The 22656-nt window shown below is 31.5% G+C and overlaps 2 protein-coding genes across 2 annotated transcripts; both read left to right on the forward strand.

Annotated features, from left to right (window-relative positions):
- Nucleotides 1-348: 348 nt before the first annotated feature.
- Nucleotides 349-5210, forward strand: LOC114741217 (ARM REPEAT PROTEIN INTERACTING WITH ABF2-like). Its single transcript, XM_028929471.1, has 9 exons — nt 349-410; nt 559-682; nt 788-927; nt 1963-2026; nt 2163-2242; nt 2966-3030; nt 3143-3260; nt 3375-3499; nt 4595-5210. The coding sequence occupies exons 2-9, from the start codon at nt 583-585 to the stop codon at nt 4686-4688; spliced, it is 786 nt and encodes a 261-aa protein (XP_028785304.1). The 5' UTR covers nt 349-410; nt 559-582; the 3' UTR covers nt 4689-5210.
- Nucleotides 5211-18567: 13357 nt separating this feature from the next.
- Nucleotides 18568-22179, forward strand: LOC114741212 (ubiquitin-conjugating enzyme E2 32-like). The gene is made up of 5 exons (XM_028929465.1): nt 18568-18839; nt 20081-20212; nt 20375-20459; nt 20954-21117; nt 21464-22179. The coding sequence occupies exons 1-5, from the start codon at nt 18732-18734 to the stop codon at nt 21884-21886; spliced, it is 912 nt and encodes a 303-aa protein (XP_028785298.1). The 5' UTR covers nt 18568-18731; the 3' UTR covers nt 21887-22179.
- Nucleotides 22180-22656: the final 477 nt, after the last annotated feature.

The following is a 22656-nucleotide window of genomic DNA, read 5'->3' on the forward strand; positions in this document are numbered from 1 at the left end:
TTCTAATGAAATTGGGATAACTTGTTATTAAATTGGTTTGAAAATCTGAGCACAATTTAATTGATTATTCTTTGTTATTTCATTTTCTTCCATAGGATAATGTGTCCGATTTTATTAGGGTGTAGGTGGAATTCAGAGACTGCAGGATGGAGAGTTTATTGTCAAGTAAGTACTGTTTATCTGCTTTGAGAAATTAGCTTCCATTATGATGTTTTTTTAATCTTGTCATATCATTGGAATCATGTACGTTGTGATTGCATGGTGGTATGGTCTTATTTTTGAGAACTGGGGTGGGAAAAAACTCTCCTTGGACCTATTCTGATCTGCATGGAATTCATACCTTTCTGCAGGCGACAAAAGATTGTGTTGCAAAGACATTGAAAAGATTAGAGGAAAAGATTCATGGCCGCGTAAGCAGAAGTGCCCTTTATAATTTATTGAGATGCATATAATGTTGATTAATTTTGAAATATCATGAACTGCTGTATTGATTCTCAGCCTATAAGTTTATTTGATCAAGATGTTCGAATTTTTAATCCTCTATTTTTCACCATGCAGGTCCTGAGTCATTTGTTATATCTTATGCGAGTTTCAGAAAAGGCTGTCCAAAGACGAGTTGCACTGGCTCTTGCTCATCTTTGTTCTGTGGATGATCAGAGATTAATATTCATTGATAACAATGGTTTGCTCCATATAATCCTTTTCATAAATTTGATCTTTGATTCCTGATGGTTCTTGTTGCTTAAATCCTTCCTATGTTCATGGCTCTGATTATCTGTTCGTGCAGGTTTGGAGTTGCTGATTGGGCTTCTTGGCTCTTCTAGCCCAAAGCAGCAACTTGATGGTGCTGTAGCTTTATGCAGGTTGGCCAAGAAAGCCATGACTCTATCTCCCATGGATGATGCTCCCCTCTCTCCAACACCTCAGGTGGGCTTATATCCTGTGGTGGCGTGGCCTCATACCTTCATTCCCATGAGCTTACCATGACCCAAAAAAAAAAAAAAAAATCCTTCTACAGTTTGATATCTTGACACACCCATTTGTGCTCCCCGTGTGTGATTTAATTCCGTCCTTTGCTTCCTTGCTGTTGAGGTATCAGGATAATTCCACATTACTTGCTTTTAGGTTTTCTGCTCTCTATAAAGAAACACAGATTCATCCAAACAGTTTAAGCTCAAAAAGTATTAGCTGTTTGATTGTAATATATAGGTGCTGCAATTGATTGGCGATATGGCATTTGATTGATTGGACAAGAAGTCTGGCCTTCCACAATTTTTAAAATTTATATGTAATTTTGTATACTTGATGAGCACCCAAGGAACAGAGGGTAAATCCACCCCAAAAGTAATAGCTGATAAGGTGTAGAGCCACCTGCACTAAATACCCTATGAAGTAGCTCATTTTACTTGATGTAAGTACGGTGCTGGGTCCTCATCAACCTCCATACACAGTGAAAGCCGAAGGTTTAGTCTGCAGTTGGAAGAGAGTCCAGCCCCTCAAAAGCTAGCAAGACATTTCTTTGTTCTTTTTTCTTTTGCCGGGTTGCTGCTAGTGTAATGCCATTCAATCTATGCTTGTGCAGTGTATTTGGTTGGATAATAACTGAGTAATCGGAGATCAGAGGATCTTCATAGGGTAAACAATGTAACTAGTTAAGCATATGCTAATCCAATAAGTAGTTAACATATTATCTTCTTCTTAATGTAGGCCTACTGCATTTCAAAGTTGATGTGCATATCCAGTAAACAATTTGTTGTGATATATAAATGGTCCGTGTAATTAGTCTGCATATGCTGATCCAATTTTGGTTTTTATGTGATATAATTGATGTCAACTATGCCTGCACTTGTAAGAATCCTTACAGATATCTTCTTTTTCTTACTTCTCCTTCTGCAGACTATTCCACAGTAAGTTGTCTCATAAAGTTGGAATGCATGCAATAATAAACTATTCTTTTTGCAGGTGTATTTGGGAGAGCAGTATGTTAACAATGCTACACTGTCTGATGTTACATTTTTGGTTGAAGGTTGATGCTTGTCACAAACTTTTTTTCCCTTTTCCTTAAAACTTTTTTCTTTGAAAATAAATTATTTTAAATGAAATTTATTGTAGCATCATGTAGAATGCTTAGTTTATTGAGTAGTGTTCAATCTTCACTGCAGGGAAGCGGTTTTATGCTCACAGAATCTGCCTACTTGCATCTTCAGATGCATTTCGTGCAATGTTTGATGGCGGTTATAGGGTGAGTATCTATTTGTTGATCTTGACCCGTGTGTAATCTCTTCTCCCTTCGTCCCCCAGGAAAAATGTAATCGTATGTGGCACTGTTTTCTTGAATGAAAATATGAAGAAAATCATTTATTAACTCCATTCAATTAGGCTATGTTTGGATGGAGGGTAAAGTGGGAGGAAAATAGGGGGGAGGGAATACTAGGAAGGAAAACTTCCAAAAATAGCAAAAAAATTTACTATTTTTGGGAGTTTTCTCTCCTAGTATTCTTTCTTCCCTATTCCCCCCCCCCCCCATCCAAACATAGGGTTGTGCTCGTTCATTGCTCCATCTAATTGTTCATTGGAGCCTTGCCAAGTAAATACTACTAAGTTGAATTTGGTTCTAAATATAAGATCTTAATGTACTTTATCTCTTAAATTTATAATTTTTTTAAAAAATATCTCTATTAATTGATTTTAAGGGGTTCCCATCTGGGATACTTCTAATCCACATGATTAAAGATAATAGATTAGGAAAGTTAATGTGCATTTGATACAATTAACCAAATTAATAAATTTTCTTAATCTTTCCAAAATTAGTTATCTAGCTTTTATATTAAGGAAGGACTGAAGGTAGTATAATTATACATCATACCCATCCAAGCCTTTACCTTAAATTGACAATTGAGGTGAAAAAATGCATGTTAATTTACATTCTACACCTTTGTTAATCCCCTAATATGTTGTATGGCAGGAGAAGGATGCAAGGGATATAGAAATTCCAAACATAAGATGGGAGGTTTTTGAACTAATGATGAGGTATAATATGAATTATGAATTGCTGTGTCTTGTGAAATTTGTGATGCTAAAAAAGCCTTTAATCTGATTGTCTGCAGAGAACTTACTTTTTTTTTAATTAAATTTTGTCCAGATTCATCTATACTGGATCAGTTGATGTTACTTTGGACATTGCTCAAGAGCTCCTTCGAGCAGCTGATCAATATCTCCTAGAAGGACTTAAGAGACTGTGTGAGTATGCAATTGCGCAGGTGAGCTGATGTAGCTAGTTTTACATACACATTTGTGCATTGTCATATATTCCTGCACTAATATTAGACTTGAAGGATACTGGCTTACGTTGTACAACTGATTTTTTCGCCCAGGATATATCACTTGAGACTGTATCAAGTATGTATGAACTTTCGGAAGCCTTTAATGCAATATCATTGAGGGACACCTGCATCGTTTATATCCTAGAGCAGTATGATAAACTGTGTGCCAGGCCAGGGTAATAATCTGATCCTTGAACTCTGTGCACCCTTATGTTAGATATTCTTTTTGCCTCAGTAATGCAGTAATAATCTGATCCTTGAACTCTGTGCACCCTTGTGTTAGATTTTTCAATGGCACAAGGGAAGGGAATGGATGTATAATTTACAAAATACAATAGTATTTTGGTTGCATTAGAAACAATTAATAGGAGTACTAAGGATCAATCCTCTGGGCTGGAGTGACATGGCTGAACCCAAAATTCCTGCTTCATTCTAGTGCCAATCCTTTTCTATATGAGGGTATTTTCGTTTACATGGGACATGGAGGGTTTACAGTTGTACAAATTTGAGGAGCCATCCCCCCCCCCCCCCAAAAAAAAAAATCAACTAAATATTTATTCGTTTTAAATTTTTAGTGGTGGGGATAATGAGTATCGGGGTGGGGGCCGTTGGAGAGCCTTTTTCTTTCATTTTAATTTGGTGGCTTGTCAGGAATGTTTGGATTGAATAGGATTGAGGGAAAGAAACAAGAATTGACTTTTACTTCTGATATGTTCTTTGCTTCGGTTTTAAATCAAACTATTTGCCCCTTATACTTTGTTTGAATTGAGGAGAATGAGTCAAGCTGGGAAAGAAAACCAACATTTATTCTAATCATTTTTTTGGACTGATTATTCTAATCAAAATTGAATAAAAGGTAAATTTTAAAATTTCATTTCTCATATTCTAATCAAAAAATAATAAAATGTTAATGCTAAAATTTCATTTCTCATTTCTTTGAGGGCTTGGACCCGCATTTGTTATTAAAAAAAAATTCATTTCTCATTTCTTCTCTCTCTCTTCAATCCCAAACCCAATTTTCGCTTCTCATCCTCTGTTTATGCGACTTATTTATGATTTTCTGAGATCTTAAATTTCCATTATGTTGACATGAGTTCGGTAATCTGGTATCATCTGGTTGATCCAAGCACAACTATTCAGAACGTGGTTGCTGTTACTAACCCATTTACGTATATTAAAAGAAATTAAAAACTGAAATTCATATCTATAATTGTACGAGTTCTGTCTGATTTTCCCGGATTTGAATTTCCTTGTGCACCGAATATTTGCAGGCACTCTCATCTGATTCAACGCATCATGCCAGAAATACGCAACTACTTTACAAAAGCGCTTACGAAGGCTAGCGCCCCTGTTGCTCGGTCGTAGCATGCCAACCGTTTGCTTCTTGACCTCTAACTGATGATTGTGGTGTACAGAATGCCTTAGACGTTCTTTCTGTTGTCATTTGTTGAGCTAGGGAAGGAGGTCTCCTCTATCTGTGTACTGCATGGCTGAAGGAAATAATTGAGAGCAGTCATAGGCGTCCTTCTCTGATGAAGCGTAAGTCCATTTTGTCTGCATCGTCAATTTGTCATAGATACAATAGCAAATATGACCTTCGCCACCATTGCTTTTTTCCCCTGCAATACTGTGATGGTTATATGCAACTCTCTCTCTTTCTCTCTCTCTATTGATTTTGCATTCAGGAATTACCATTGTGTTGATGATAGGTTAATGTTTCTCTTAGAGCAAGTATATGTATATATCACAATTATTCTGCAAGAAATCGTGCTCTTAGGTTTAGGTAATTTATTCCAGGTCCTTGAATCTGGTCTTCTGATAGAGATGTGTGTTGGAAGTTCTTATTTCGAATTACATTATCTATTTTACTGGAATTTACTAAATTTAGCCCTCTGCATTTTGTATGCACTTAAGAGACACTACATGGGTTAATTTAAATTGGGATTCTATTTTAATTAAAAGTTCAAAAAGAAAATTACAACAAACATCGTCTCATTTGGTTCTTTTTGGTCTTATATCTACCTCTTCTCATGGGACTTAAAACAATCTGTTCAAGCTTCCTTATCGGTGTCTCTTTTGATTTTCCTCATACATGTCCAAATTATCGTTTGGACGATTTTCTACAAAGTTCTCAATTGATGCCTGTCCAATTTACTTTTTGAGAAAATCATTAAAAAAATTCTTAAAATTAAAAAATTGTATATAAGGATCTATTCACAAAAATTATTGTCATTTGCTTATCAATTATTGTCAAAACCCATACTAATATTGTAATGGGTTCTTATTTCAATTTTAGATTTGTTTTTGCGATTTTCCCTTACTTTTTCTTGTATATGGTTATTATAAATATCATAAAATGAATGGTGGATTATTTTGTTATATTTAAAATTTATATATTAACTCTGTCATCAAGCCCTATATTTATTTTGAAAATTTCACAGCTTCTCTGTACATTTCTCTACTATCATGAAGTTATAATGAATTCTAGGTAATTAGTGAATTTGTATAAACCCGTAGCTCCCTTTTACGAGTTCCATTTGATTTTAATAGAGGTAAATTGATTATTTCTAACTATTATGGAGAATTTGTGATGTTTTTTAATCCTTGGATCGATAGAGGCAAATTGAGATCTCTCCTCTTCTTTTTCTAATCTTGAATCAATATTTTAATGGTTTAAATTTTAATCTTTTTTAGAATCATTATTAAAATGATAAATTATAAAAATAATGAAACAATAACATACAAACTACTAAAATTTAATTTCAACCGTTTACAAATGCATTCAAAGGTTTTAAAAAATATTTTATAAATAAGTTTTAAAAACATTAAAATTTGAACCGTTAAGATGTGTCAATTTAAAGGAAGAGGATGGAAAAGGGAAAGGGAAGGGAAGAAGTGAAGAGACCCTATTTAGTGCTTACTTTTTAATCATAACATTGCTTTCTTTTTAAATTTGATTATTTTTAAGTTATCTCTTTGTTGTCACCAAAACAATTACTTTTAATTTATATTATTTATATATAAAGAAATTTTAATGTTGTTCTCAGAAAATCTCTATTTAAAAAAAAAACAAACACTATTGAATGAATATTTAATAGTTGGAATTGAGTATATACATAGTTTTATTTTATTTAGTTTTTATATTCGTGCCAAAAAAACATTTAGTCTATAATTTATATTCAATAATTAATTGTAAAGTCGTGTTTATATATTAATGTTTATATTCTTCGAGGCTAAATTAAGAAAAGTTAGTTTGCATATATGCTTCTAACTTGGCATTTGTTCCTTGTAATAACAGCCCCATTTCGCAATATTCCGTAATTTGTCATCTTTATTCTCCTGAATCGTGATCTAAGAAGATTTGTTATTTATTCCTTAACTATTATCATCTTTTCTTTCATTTATGACTTCTTTTTATAGGACATTTAGATTAAATTTCTTATAATTATTATTTCAAGTTTTCAATCATATGTCATTTTTTTTTTCAAATGTTTTTATAATTAGATGATGATATTTAAAAAATAGGATACATGACCATGTAAAGGAAAATCGAGAGAAGTTAAACTTGAATTCAATAATATTGAAGACTAGTAGTTTTAGCCACCAAAGTATAAGATTTTGAGTTTGAGTCTAAGTAAATATAGAAAATAACTTTAAAAAAATTATCCCTAATTAGGCCTGGCAGTACTTCAATCTGAACTTACCATATGGTGATATCAAAAGAAAAAGAAAGAATTCAACATCGAAGAGCGAATATTGTTTAATCATAATTAGACTAAATATTGAAGAATGAACATTCACACAAAAAAGATTAAAGGTTCGCTAAAAAAAATATCATACTTAGATTAATTTTTTATATTTATTATATTAAATTTTTTAGTCACACATGGCCACATATCTTATTTTTAAAATATTATCATTTTATTAATCATAAATTTATAAACCTGTATAAAAAAAACATATTAGAAGTTACTTATAACGTCAAAAACATATATTTGTATATAGGCACGCCAGTGCTCAGCCGCTTTAACAACGTAATTAATACAGTCACAAACCAAAATCAAATTGATGTAAAACGGAAAAAAAAAAAGGGAAAGAGAAGGAGATTAGAGAAAAATATTATAGAGAAAGAAAGAGCAAAGACGAGAACGGGAATGGAATAAAACTATCTGATACGTCAAAAGCCAAATCTGCTTACACGATAAAAACCTAGAGTACTTATAACCTAATTTTAAATAAAATAATTAAAATGCAAAATCAATAAATGGGTTAATGGGTAGTTAACAAAATAAATAACTAACAAAAGAAAATTAATTAATTAAATCTGCATCACAAATCTATGAAGATCAGATATTACTAATCACTATTTATGAGCAACACTGCTCAGTTTACTTAATAAGCAGATCATACATACTCCTCCGGTCCTTATTATAAGACCCAATTTGACTTTTTATTTGGTCCTAATTATAAGACCCAATCCATTTTGTCTCTTATATTTATGCATTTTTTTCCAAGATAATCCTTCTAATAATGATAGTTTTAGCCAATATACTTAATTAGCAAGGATATTTTAGGAATGACAACACTTATTTATTATAAATAACCAACTTAACTTACTTCCTTAATCTCCTCAAATAAGTCAATTGGGTCTTATAATTAGGATCGGAGGAGTATATGCATAGGGATCAAACTTAGCTTCATCTTTAACTGCTATCAGTTCGCTGGTTGTGAGATCCCCTGCGGGGTCGTAACATGGCTACTGAATGGAGCTTGTGGCGGTGAAGCCGTGCAGCACGGTGGCTCCGGTGCCGTGACCCTTGAAGGTACCGGTCTGAGCCGTCCCGCCGTCAATAGTTTGAGAGCCACTGTTGCTGTGATTCTGGTGGTAGTTATTGTTATTATGCCCTAATGCAGGCGCCATGGTTGGGGCTGAAGCGTAAGGAGCATTATTAGGATAATAAGAGGGCTGAAGCATTTGAGGTTGAGGTGGTTGTTGATAGTAATAATAGCCGCCACCAGCCATGGCCGTACCTGCAAACCCTAAAACAGAAGAAGGATTACCTGATGCCATTATTAAGTGATCATGATGACGATGATGGGTCCTCCAATCGTGAGTATATTTAGAAGCGAAAACACAAAGTTGAAATTTGAGACGGGAAGTGGTTTTCGCGTCATACCAAAAACAGCCAAGGGGAGTGATGGTCCTTTTTATAGATGGAGGAAGTTGGGGATTAGAAAAAAGTATTCCGACTATCTATAAGAGAAATTTTTTTTACATAAATATATAATTTTATTTTTTATTTATTATATTGTTTGATTTTGTTTTCTTGAGGTATCATATATATCAAATAAGGATAAAGTAAAAAAGTTATTAAATTTTAAAATAGAGTTAATAAAGTTTAAGAGTTTTTTTTTAAATGAAAAGCATTGTCTGACGTAATTTATAAATAGGAGTAGTCTAATAATAAAAAATCTTTACTATAAGTAGGGAAGTCACGGGTTCAATTCCCTTGTAATAATAAGCATATGATAATCCTATTAATTGATCATTAGTCTAATGATATATTGTCACATACTATACACGTGTATTTTGGCTAATCACGAATCTTAAATTTAATTTTTTGAAAATTTTAATTAAACCGAATCTTAAATTTATAGCGTCATCAAACTTAATCAATATTCTTCTTCTTTTTTTTTTTTTTTTTTTAACTTAATCAGTATTCTCTTGTTGCTGAGCTGTGCAATCTTGATTGGATTGAAAGAATGTAAATTTGGTTTGTTTAAAGTTGAAATTACCTATATAATTTATTGTTAATAATGATAATTAAAAATTATTATTACTCCTTTTTTTGTATTTATAAAAATAAAATGAACAATTTTATTATGATTTTAATAAAGATGAGAAAACAATATATTAACATATACATGCATTAATATAATCATCAAAACAATTTTTTCATAATAGGGACATTTTTTCATCAACATATAATCAGGGCATTTATAGCCATTTATTCTACTTTTACACACAAACATCACAATTGATACTCCCACAAACATAAATCTACCCATCAACAAAACAGATTTATTGTCCCAAATACACCTTTGATGAACCCAAAAAAAAGGACAATCAACAACAAAAACTCATAATTAATTATATAAATTCAGTACATTACATATATATATATATATATATATATATAATAATTTCACAACCAAATAACTCCAAAGGATCCAAACTCATCCATTAATTATTACACAGTTTTTATTTGATGATCATTTTATTAAATATTTTCTTCATGACTGCCAAACAATAATTTTAGGTACTAAATTGGATTAATTAATTATAAGCTCCTTAATCAGTTAATTAATATCACCAGAGACACAGAAATGGCCACTAAGCCTAGCTCCCATGCCACGTCCACTGAAGTTGCCTCGTTGAACCACATCGCCCTGAATGGCTTGGCCGCCTTGGTGCATGTAATATGGGTTCGGACCCATTTGAACCCGTATGGCTGAACCATTATTGGTCCGCTTGGCACCATATGGTCTATTATGCTGCATTCCATGTTGAACCGGGGCCTGGGAGTAACCATTTCCACTCACACCTGCATGCATCATCAGCTTCAACGTCAATGAAGGGTTATGGACCCTAGATATAAGGTTTTTTTTAGGGTTAAGGTTGATCTAGTATTTTAAAGTATTTTTTAAAGGAGTTCAACATCTTAAAGTATTTTATAATTTATCCAGTACCTTGAAGTATTTTTCGAGGCATGTTCAACACCTTAAAATATTTTGTGTTATAATTTTATCCTTGAAGTATTAAGGTTCTAGTACATCTAAAAATTAAAATACTTCGTGATAAGGATGCTCATGAGATGGGATAGCCGGTCCCGTCTCAGTATGCAGGGATGGGAAGGCTTTTCTATCCTGTGTCCCGTCCCATCTTGAAAGCATCCCGGTCCCAATCAGGACTAGACGGGATTGAGACGTCCCGTCCAGAACTTTTTTTTTTTTTTGAGTGAAAAATGTTATCAAATCAAATCATACTCTAATTTTCAGGTTCTAAAACAATCTGTTAAAAAACATAAATACTTGAAGGATGCTTAAAAAAACTAGCTAATTCACACCACATACCGCATAATCCTCTTAACCATCTCAAGCTTAATGGGAAAAATCTGAAGAACTCATCCCAGATAAAAACACATAGAGGATGAGTTATTTAACTAAATGTGGAAAATCTAAAACACAAATGGGAATCAAGGTGCTTACTTGATCAGTGGACAGTAAGAACCAAGAGAAGCACAAAATACACAAAAGAACTATGATATAAAATTAGCTCAGGGAGCCACTGCTAGGAGCTCAAGTCATGAGTCAGAAAGTTAAGGTGAATGCGAGTGTTGAGGAGATAACAGCGAAGACGAGGTGGTTAACTGGATTAACTTAGATATTTTAATATTTAAAAATATAACTAATATGATACTCCTCCGGTCCTAATTATAAGACCCAATTGACTTATTTGAGGAGATTAAGGAAGTAAGTTAAGTTGGTTATTTATAATAAATAAGTGTTGTCATTCCTAAAATATCCTTGCTAATTAAGTATATTGGCTAAAACTATCATTATTAGAAGGATTATTTTGGAAAAAAAATGCATAAATATAAGAGACAAAATGGATTGGGTCTTATAATTAGGACCAAATAAAAAGTCAAATTGGGTCTTATAATAAGGACCGGAGGAGTAATATCTTTTTCTATAACTAATATCTATATAAAAAGATATTACTTATGTCTTTAATAAAAAATATTAGATATATTAAAATGATAAGCACACCTCGATTCCCTATACTTATAGACCTCAACTAATATCTATATAAATTAAAAATAAAACAAAATTTATAAAAAAAATATTTTTCTAAAATAAATATATCAGGACGAGACAGTCTCATCCCGTGTGCTATCCTGAAACTTTTCAGGACTACTCTGTCTCGTCTCGAATAGACTGGGACAATGACGACAAACTGATTAGGATAAGACAGAATTGATGAACAACCCTACTTCATTATGTTGGGTGAATAATAAAATATTTTAAGATACTGGATATATTTGAAAAAATAATTTATTTTGTTGGATCGATCTTCACCCCCTTACTTTTAACTTTATATATATATATACCTTGAAAAAATAGTTAGTTTTATTCTTAGTCTCCTAAAAGAATTATATATTTTTATAATTAATTAATAGTGGAGTTTCACATGTGACAAGGATAAATTTAAAATAAAAAAAGGGTTAACATTACAGGATGACCTATGTTTTAGATTTAAACAAAATTCTAAATGGTGCCTTAATTATATTAGGATCAGAGGATATATATATCGAGTTAAATGAATCGATGCTTCTGATCCTTTTGTTCTAATTATAATCAACATAATAGCTCCTGGGCCCCCCATTTCATTTTTCTATACCAACCATCTATAGTATACTAAAAATATCACTTGGGCTCTCCACCAACAGATTATACTCTCCATATATATATGTACACATATATATACACATATACACATAGATATGCATAAAATGTGTTGTACAGCAATGAAGTTGTAGGCGAAACAACTCATGGAATAAGTGCAAATCAATTTCTTTGTTAAAAGTCGTGTATTGGACCATTTTGATCAGTTACATATAGCAATATGTAATTAATTTAGACCATCTTTTATGAATTCAGATTTTAAAAAAAGGCCATCTTTTAAGAATTCCTTTACACTATTCCCCACTTATACGATATACATATATATATATATATATATATATATACCCTTCCATTCTACTATATATGATAATAGGGGTAAAAAATTTAAACTATTTGAAAATTTTATTTATTGACATAACTCTACCAATTTGCTTCAAGCAATCAACTTTAACATGCTTGTAACAACTTAGGGCATGTTTGGGATAGCAGTGAAAATCTCTTATAAGCATGTTTCATGTAAACCGAGACAAAACCCATATCACAGACTTGTCTCATATTCTGTAAATCATGATTGAAAAGTTACTTATAAGTTATTCTAAACATGCCTTTATTGATAATCATAAGCTAGCTATATCCTCATCTAAGTGTACATTATATTCCGTCTTTAAACTTCACATAGGATTTTATTTTGGAAAAATCCCAAAAAAAATACCTTTGAATTTTTAAAATTTCAAATAAGTCTTGTTTACTATATTTTAATAAAAATTAGCAACATTTAAAAAGCAAATAACAACCCATTTTTGTAATCATTCCTAATTTGGGATTTTGAAATTTTAGAAGTATTTTTTTTGGGATTTTTTTCTTTTTTTTGTTCCTTGTTCCTTAATAATTTTATAAAATATCTTTTAAAACCCTCTTAGCTCTAACTTTGTTAGTTTCATAACAAAAAAATATTCAAATAGTAAACACTAAGAAAACATTCTCAGATATTAACATACTACCTTTGTGTCCTTAATATAAGATCTGAGTTGTAGTTCAAATCAAACTATAAACGAGATTATCTTATATTAAGGCACATGAGGTGTAGTATTAATTTTATTTTTTTAAAACAAAAATAACAATGATTGGTACTAAAACATCTAATTGGAGACTAAAGGTGTTAGAATTAAATGATTGAATAGATACTTCAAAAAAATATAATTAAGAAACTAAACTGAAGCTTTATATAAAATTAGAGAACCAAAAAATGTACTTTTACGCATACATTCATATTGCTATTGTCATCGTAAACTTAAATTAGCATAAATTGCTATGGTTGTGATTCGCAACACTTAGCTTCAACTACGTACCAAAACTTCAAATCGATAGATATAATTAATGCAGAAAGAAGATAGATGCATTACCTAGGCCATTGAAGACACCATACTGATAAGGAGTGAAAACTTCATTGTTTTGAAGGTCAGGATTGTAATAGAAGCCATAGCCATAGCCATAACACGGTGCTTCTCCCAGATACACGTTAGCCCCACCATTATTGTGTTGTGGCTGCATTGTGTGATGAACAAAACCTGCCATTGATGAAAACTGATGGAAATCTGAAACTAATTAAATACTTTTGCCTTGTGTATATATGGAGGTTTCCTCAGATTGAGCATGCCAACTTGTTATGTGTGTGTCCCGTTTTATAGATGAAAGAACAAGAATCTACAACACTAATGGCTATATATCATAATATTTGATTGATGGTCCAAAATACATGCACGTTGTTTTTATTTTGTAAGTGCATGAATAAGAAGAATTAAATATTAATCACGCTTATCGATAAGCATATATAAGAAAATATTATTACAAAGTTTCCTATTTTCAAGAGACGTGAGCCCTAGGGTCCTCTTTTCTATTTCAGGCCACAAAAAAAAAGGTTCTCTTTTCTAGGTTCTCTTTTCTATCGAGTTAAGTGTAAATGCATGTGGTAGTTAATTTTATAAAATAAAATATAGAATTTGTGAAGTGCTACGTATTATTTACAAGGAAAAAAATTGATATCCATGTGCTGTCTAGGTAAGAGAATTAGATATAACGAGGTTATAAGAAATTCAATTTTTTTTTATAAATTTTATTTGTAAATAATATCACTTGATTTGCAAATATGAAAGTTCAACTTATAAATATAAATTGTTAATTTTTACTTTAAAATATGTAAGTTTAATTTGTAAATAAGAATTTTTTAGACTTATACTTAATTTTTCGATTTACAAAACATAAATGTGACTCTTTTTTATAACGAAAATTATATTCTTTTCATATTTCATTTAAATTAAAAAAAGGAAAGAAAGAAAACTTTCAGCGATGCATTGTTATCACTTATATCACTAAACTATATAGGACCCATATCGATTTTAGTTAAATCGATCAATCTAAAATATATCAAAAGTTATCATAAATACAACTTATTAACCAGACTCTATATATGGGGGGCATCAAGTTCTCAATGTAGACTTGAAGGATAGGGTGGTCTCATGAAGTCAAAAGCGTAATTATTATTATAATCCATGGAATTAATAATAAATCAAAAGTGATTAATAAAAACAAAGGCTTTTCCCATAATTAAACGACAATATCTGCTTTAAGCTAATTAAAAAGCTAGAGACATAAAGGAGACATTTTGTGCAGTCATGGGATGTATGTGGGTTGTTAGGTCTGTCAGGAATCCATGCAAAGTTATGTTCGGATTGTTTTTTGAAAAAAAAAAATGATATTGTTTGCTTAAATTATTTTCTGGAATGTAATATAAATATGAATTTTTTTTTCATAATTGATAAAGTTGAAAAATTTTACATGAATGATAACTGTGTAATTTAAAATTCTGCCTACTTTATATATAGAGAGATATTTGCTAACAATATGGTAAAATTTTTATGATATATATATATATATGCTTTTTGCCGTCTTTAAAAGTTAGATAATTAATTTATAAAAATTAAAAAAATTAGTTAGTGTACGTTAATTTTTCTAAATAAATGATAAGAATATCAACACAAAATTTTGGGGAGGGAAAGCTGCAAAAACCAAGAAACTTCATAAAATTTCAAAATTAAAGAACTTAAATCGAGAGGATTGAAATCTTCCTCTACATCTCCACAAGATTAGTTTAATTAGACTAATTAATATTTTAACCTAATATGACTAAGAGAGGCAATGTCGGTTCAACATGGATGAAGCTAAACCAGAGGTCAAAAGGGTTCATGATGAACAACTATAGCAAGAGAAAGATTAAAAAAAAAAATTAACACAAGCTTTTTTAATTAATTAATCTTGGGATTCTTGGGTCAAATAAATAGCTTTTTTTTAAAAAACAAAAAAACACATGTACACACATTTTCTGGCTAGGGATTCTTGGGTCCCTACGTGGTACTTGTTTTGTGTTGTATGTCTGTTAAAGTTATCATTAATAATCCTTTTAGCAAAGGCTTTTTCATATGATGATTTGAGTAATAAGAAATTATAAGAGTGAGCTTCTTTTAATAAAGCGTGGAATGTGTGCAACCAACAATTTCTTAACTAAATCTTTTCGTTATTATAGTTTATTCAATTTTTGTGCTTTATTATTATTTTTGTTTAAAAAAGCTGTCCTCATGAACTCATGTGCATTAAACATTTTAAAGTTAATATAAATTATCACCCTTTTTGCCATTCCGCTTGTTATTAAAAGCGTCAAAGCAAAGACCTGTGTATCTGCCTAAACAAAACAATTTCAAATTATATTGCATTCTTTTTAAATGTTCTATTTTTTTTAAAGTTACGAGGCGCTGAATATAAGAAAAAGGATAATATTTTAACTGCAATTTTTAAATATTAAATTTTAATCTCAAAAATTTTTGGAATTATGTACTATCTAAATTTGATATGTGAGATCTAAATTTTATTCTTGAAAATTTTACTTCTTACTATGGCTTGTTTTGGGATTCCATTATTTGAGAACCGAAAACTGACTCTTGGAGCTTTAAAAGTCAATGGAGCAAAAAAATTAGTATGTGGGTAAAGGAGTATTTTGTAAATTTGTTCTGCAAGTTTTTATTCAGGCTGGCCACCTAAAAAATTTTTCGGGTGCAAATCTATCCCAAATGTTTAAAATCATCACAATTTTGTCCTTCACTGTTAAATGTATTAACGGTCATGCCACTATTTTAACAGTTAAACATTAGTTTTTGAATGATATAAGTCAAAATTACTACGACTTTAATTTTTTAGAGTAAATTTACATCTAAAAAAATTCCTTTTAAGCGTTAACTTACTTAAAAGTCACTTTAAAATTCAAATAATTTTTTATGGCTTTTGGATTTTCACTTTTCTTCGCTTTTCAGTTTTTTTAAAACCGATTTTTCAATATATCATTTAAATAAATTTCTACTGAACGAACTTTTAAAAAAAAAGTACATCTTTTTTTTTGGCCAAGTAAAAAAAAGTATATCTAAACATATATCACATTATACTAATTGATTTTTATTGGAAAAATCATTCTTTTAATTTTTAATTTAATATGTATGAGTTTTTCTCTTTATATTAAATCATTTAGTTTTACTTTATACGTATAATTAGTTTTTGCACATATTCTGATAATATTAATAAAGCAAAATTATAGAGATTAATCATGTTAAAAGAATAAAATTAAAAGATTTCAAATTAAAAATTGAATGAAATTATAGGTACCTTAAGAATGGTTTTTCCTTATTCAAAAATATGTTGAAATAAAATTTATTTTTGCAATTGCCCATAACTTTCTAGTTAATTTAAAATTAAAAAACTCTCTTTATTTAACACATGGAGTTGGGTCCAAATTGAGTCGTACATTTAACTCACTATGAGGGATTTATTTTAGGGAGAATTACAATGAGATCCTAAAAAAGAAAAATAATCACTAAAAAGTCTAAATAACAATTTAAACAGTTTGTAATGATAAATTCAGAATAGAAAATGATAACTCTTAGGATTTATTTTATAATTATTTTTTTTTCTTAGAATCTCATTGTAATTCTCTCCTTATTTTATTACAATCAATGGGGAGCGCTGGACTCAAACTAAATATCATTCACACAAAAGGATTTTTACAAATTATTCACCCATAAAATTCTTACATTTCATGACAGTTATATATGAGCCAAATCCATTAGGCCATGTACTTAGCCCAAAAGAATAAAGATGAGGAATCAATTTCAAATTTTTTTTTTTAATAGCAAGATTGAAGTATCATTATTGATTATGAAGATGAATAACATTATGTTGTGGAATAGTTTTGTATCGTCCTAACAATCTAGGGTTAATACGATTTTTATGACTCAGGTTTGTCCTCATTTTTATTTTGATTCCTCAAGTTTTTTTCTATCTAAAATGATGGTCCATACAATTTAATAAAAATATAGACCATTTTTCTCCTTAAAAAATCAAAATCTGTGATTTAAAACTCAAAGAAGTAAAACCAAAATCTATGCAAACTTTTTCTTTTTTACAAGAAAATTTATGCAGACTTTGAAAGACCAAATATTACATAAAACCAGCAGTTTATTTTATTTTTTTTCTTTGGGCAGGTATATGTATTCTTTTATTAGAAACAATATTGTTCGAAACACTTTAGAGCACTAAATGTGAACATTTTTTTCAATAGAAATTTAAATATTAGATTATCACCTTGTAGAGAATTAGCCTCTTTCACTACTAGGCTCAACTCTGTTGGCTTTTTCATTTAAATTTGTCATTGTGAACTTTTTTCCTCAAATATTTTTCCTTATCGAAATCAGAAAACGCCGACTCAGTCCAACTCATTCTTGCTTCGGCTCACCATGGCCATCTCGTGTAAATTGGGCTGGCCCTAATTCCCACTTTTAATATTTTGTGGAATGTTTATTTACGAGCTTATCACGTTTCATGTTATCCACGTCAGCTTGTAACTTGCCATGTCAATTGATTGTTACCGTGTTTTGAACCCTTCAATAGAAAGTTGACCTTGTTTTATTTAAGAGTTGACCCCTTTTTAAATTAAAATTCTTCAAAAATGGAATATTTCTTTTCTAAAATTGATATTAAAGAGATTTCATCCTTTAACGATTTGAATTTGTTGAGTAATAATTTAATTCCTCAGAATTCTCAATAACCCATGAAATCTTTTTTATTATGTAAAAAATTTAGACACTAGTTTATGAATTTTATATATCATCAACTAATCAAGGATACAATTCACTCATGCTAAAAGATTAAAAAAAACATTGTATTAAAATTCAAAATGGCCCATTAATCAAGTTGGTAAATCAGTGAATCATTCTTTTGACCGATTTAATGAGAAGTTTTGAACGGATTAACCAAATTAGATTTTATATTTTTAGCCAAAAAATAGATGTTATATATTTTTTCCTCTTCTTACTCAGTACGAAACAATGGAGTTTTGAGTTTAACAGATAATAGTTGGTCAACTTGTATTTTAGAAAGTCTACTTTTTTTCATAATATCTAATTTATTTGTGAATTTATATAATTTTATTTCAATATTACTATTTTCATGTAAATGGTCTTAACGGTAACTGGGTCGACCCGATTCAATTATCATTGTTATTCTCGAGCCGCGTTTCAATGGGATCAATGACGAGTCAGGGAACGCGCATTCGAAAGCCTGCATCACTTCATCCAATAAGATAAAGACACGTGGGACAGCGGGTGCTGAATGACGTGTCCAGTGAAGAGCCAACGTTTTCCCTTCTGGTTCTTCCCTATAATTAATGCCATTTCCACTCTCGGGATCATCTCCTGGATAAAATTTCGCCGGAATTCTGTTGTGACGCACGGGGGGTGGAGGCGGTGTTTTGACGAGGTGTTGACGGTGCCGACGAAGTTGGAGGTTTCGCGTCTGTTGAAATTTATATTGAATTTTTGGTACGAAGTTAGTGGTTGAGGACTCATGGCGGACAAGTACAATTTGAAGAACCCGGCAGTGAAGCGGATTCTACAGGAGGTCAAGGAGATGCAATCGAACCCCTCTGATGATTTCATGAGCCTGCCACTTGAGGTATTTTTTGTTTTTAATGCTACTAATCTTGCTTTTGCTTGGGGTCCTAATTATATTAGGGTTTGAAAAGCGAGATCCGTTGTGTTAATTCCTTAATTTGAATGGGCTTAATGTTTCTCTTTCTATATCTGATCATGTGATATTGATTATTGGAATTATCGAACTCAGGTTTGTTCGTTGGTTGCAGTTCATTAAATTTGATCTTAACTGATAATTCGTTATCTCGAAACCTAACGACGTTACAATTAATTGATTGGAATTGTGGTCGTCGCCTAATCGTGATGAGATTTGTGAATCGAGATTAAATTGTCTATGGGAATCTTATGAATCGATATTTGTGCGTCCCACTTATGTGGAGCTGGTAAAAAAAAAAAAAAGAAAAAATTAACGTCTTGCTTCTTTGTTCACTGGCAGGAGTTTTTGCGGGTGAGTAAAATTAAAATTACAGTTTCGATTACTGTATAGAATAATACTCCCTCCGTCCTTATTATAAGAGACAAATAACCGAAGTACGTTGATAAAAAAACAGTTAAAATTAGTTAAGAACAATTAATGTGTAAAAAGTATAATTTTTTTCTAAAAATGCCCTCATTAATAAGGAGAGAGAACAATTAAATTATTAAAAGAAAGAGAAGTGGGAGGGAGGGAGAGTGTGAGTTGGAAATAATAAATATGGGTAAAATAGTAAATCAACACAAAAAAGTAGAGACAATTTGTAAGTGTCTCTTATATATAGGAACATGCCATAAGCATCAAATGTCTCTTATAATAAGGAACGGAGGGAGTAGCATAAAGGATGATGGTCAGTCCGTCATTGCGGTATTGAAACTTGTGGATGCATGTTTAGGAACAAAGTAGGGTGGAAAGTATATTGAATTTCTTCTTTTATAGCATAACATTTCTCATGAAACTTTATCATTCTGTTTGCTTTCCTCTAGTTTCGGAGCACCTTATTCTCTGTCTTTCTCCCACATTCCGTTCCGTCGATTTATTCAAATACACATTTCAGAGTGACTGGGTTATGTTGGAAAGATACATGCTTCGTGCTTTATTTAAATGTATAAAATGGGGAGATTTTCATCTCTTTCCACTGAAATAATGCTATTCTTTCATGTGACCCCAAAAAAAAAAAATCTTGAAGCCTTTCTGTTACTATTTTTAATTATTTATTCCACTATTGAACATCATGCTTTTGTTCTTCTTGTACATTAGAGTATTTTCTCAAACTTTAATTTCATCAGGAAAATATTTTTGAGTGGCAATTCGCAATTAGAGGACCTGCTGATACTGAATTTGAGGGTGGTATTTACCATGGACGTATCCAGTTACCTGCAGAATATCCATTCAAACCACCTTCATTTATGCTATTGACGGTAAGGTTTTCTGCCAATATATGGATCGATTAGATTTTATGTCATACTATTGTAGATCCATCTTTGATTAGTTCTGTTTTCTGAACCATCTTATATGTTGGAACTCTTACATTTGAAGGCTCAATTCCTAAATGTTTATAAATTTCACTGTTGTGCTATCAGCCGAATGGACGTTTTGAGACCCAAACCAAGATTTGCTTGAGCATATCAAATCATCATCCTGAGCATTGGCAACCATCATGGAGTGGTAATTGATATTCCTTTATTGTTTCTGTTTTATGTTATTTTTTTTATGTGATTGATCAGTTTAGATACTAAGATTCATGATGCAATGCTAATTATTTTGTTATTGCTGCTTTGAAAGTTGAGTGTGGAGTGGTCTAAATTTCAAGAAACATTGAAATCATATATGCGGGATTGAACTGTATGAGGACATAATTTTTACTTTACAAGTGAAGTTGCGTAGCTATTCTTGTATCATCAGTTCATCCGGTGGGTTCGTGAATCATGATATCTTTTGCTTACCTCATGGGAGAAGGTGGGAGCTATTTCTCATACTGAGAAATATTGATCAAACAAATTAATAGTAATTTAAATATATATAAAATAACCAGGCTGAGAAAATATTTCTTGGTTCGTTTAAGCTTACCATTACTGATTATGGAGTTTGTATTGAAGCTTCATATTATATCTCTGATGGAAGAATGTTGTGACTTAGCCTATGTAAATGTCTTTTGGCAGTGAGAACTGCTTTAGTCGCCCTGATTGCATTCATGCCGACCAACCCAAATGGTGCATTGGGCTCATTAGATTACAAGAAGGAAGAAAGGCGTGCCCTGGCCATTAAATCTCGGGAAGCACCTCCGAAATTTGGGACTCCTGATCGTCAAAAACTGATTGATGAGGTATATTTGCTTGCTGTCCTTTTAGTAAATTACATTGATCGTCTGGAATGTTTAAAAAACGAAAACCTCACTCGCCCCCTATAGTTTCAGTTTATACAAAAACCTCCCTTATATGAACGTGATTGTTGGTAGAGTTTATGCAGTTGTCCTCTTGGAAGCTCTAATTGCCTAATGAAATGCAGCATAAATTACCAAAAGAGAAAATTAATGTGAAACCTTGAAATTGAGGTGGTTATTGTTATAATTGAAATCTAGAGACGGTGAATGTAGGTTATATGAAGTTTTAGAAGGTTACGGTACAAACTTAAAGATCTTGATTTTGAGGGCTGTTCTTGGTTTATCCCAGATACACGAGTACGTGCTCAGCAAAGCACCCCCTGTTCCTCAACTCAGCCCCGCACAGTCTCCTGAAGAAAACCTTAGAACTGAGGTAGCCGAGGCTGAGACTAATCTGCAAAATCACGAGGCTGTACCTGCAAGAGAGGAGCTTCCAGATGAACCAGTAGGTGATAGGATTCTTGAAGAACAAGAAATGCCTCCTCCTGCAAATCCTAGCCCTGGAGGAGTTGAAGTTTCAAGAGAGATTCCCTCTCAAAATTCAGGTACAAGAGTTCATCCGAATCCAAAGCCAGAAACAGGGGTCCAAAAACCTGACGATCGCTTGTTCACAGTGGCTGCCATAGGACTCACTATTGCAATTGTGGTCCTTCTGCTGAAGAAGTTCATTAGATCTACCGAACATGGTGCAGTTTTCATGAATGGGTCTTGAGGTATATTCATTGCGGTTTGCTGGTTCCAGCGGAAAAAGGTTTTTTAAGCCCTTATATAGTTATAGAACTGTATCGTCTAGGTATACTTAATCATTGTAAGTAATTATATAATGCACTGATAAATTGCTAGCACTTGTTTCAGGCTCCAATAAAGATTTTCCCCCCTTCGTTCCCAGTAAAATGAGAGCATTTTAAAAGTGTGCTTGAATTTTTCTCTAGTGGGAAGTGAAGGTATATAAATGAACTTGTGTTCTTTGCTCGTTATTGTTTCTTGAATCATAGTTTTGAACTTTGTGACGCTCATAATTGTTTTTAATTAATTAAATGTACTCTGATTTGATGTCAAAACTTGATTTTTAGTGCGTGGGTTGCAGAGTTTTTGAATGTTGAGTTGAAAATAGAGAAAATTGCAAATAATGACTCCCAAATATGTAAAATTGTGATTTGGGATTATCAATTTGAAAAATGGCAAATAAGGATCTGGTTTTAAATTGCAAATATAAAATCTTGATGAAATGTGTGAAATGCCTTTCAATCAAATTGTGATTTGATCTACTGAAGTTGTTATTCGTTAAAGTGAACTTGTTATTTTTCATAATCAACTTGTGATTTAGTATACCCTCAGTCAAATTGTGATTTGGTCTACTGAAATTGTCATTCGTTAAAGTGAATTTATCATTTTCTATAGTCAACTTGTCATTTGGCTAGAGGTATTTCAAATATTTCATGAAGATTTCATATTTGTAATTTGGAACCGAGTCCTATGAAG

The sequence above is a fragment of the Neltuma alba genome, unplaced genomic scaffold, assembly GCF_004799145.2.
Source record: "Neltuma alba isolate B1F8T4 unplaced genomic scaffold, ASM479914v2 tig00003320_pilon, whole genome shotgun sequence".
NCBI lineage: Eukaryota > Viridiplantae > Streptophyta > Magnoliopsida > Fabales > Fabaceae > Neltuma > Neltuma alba.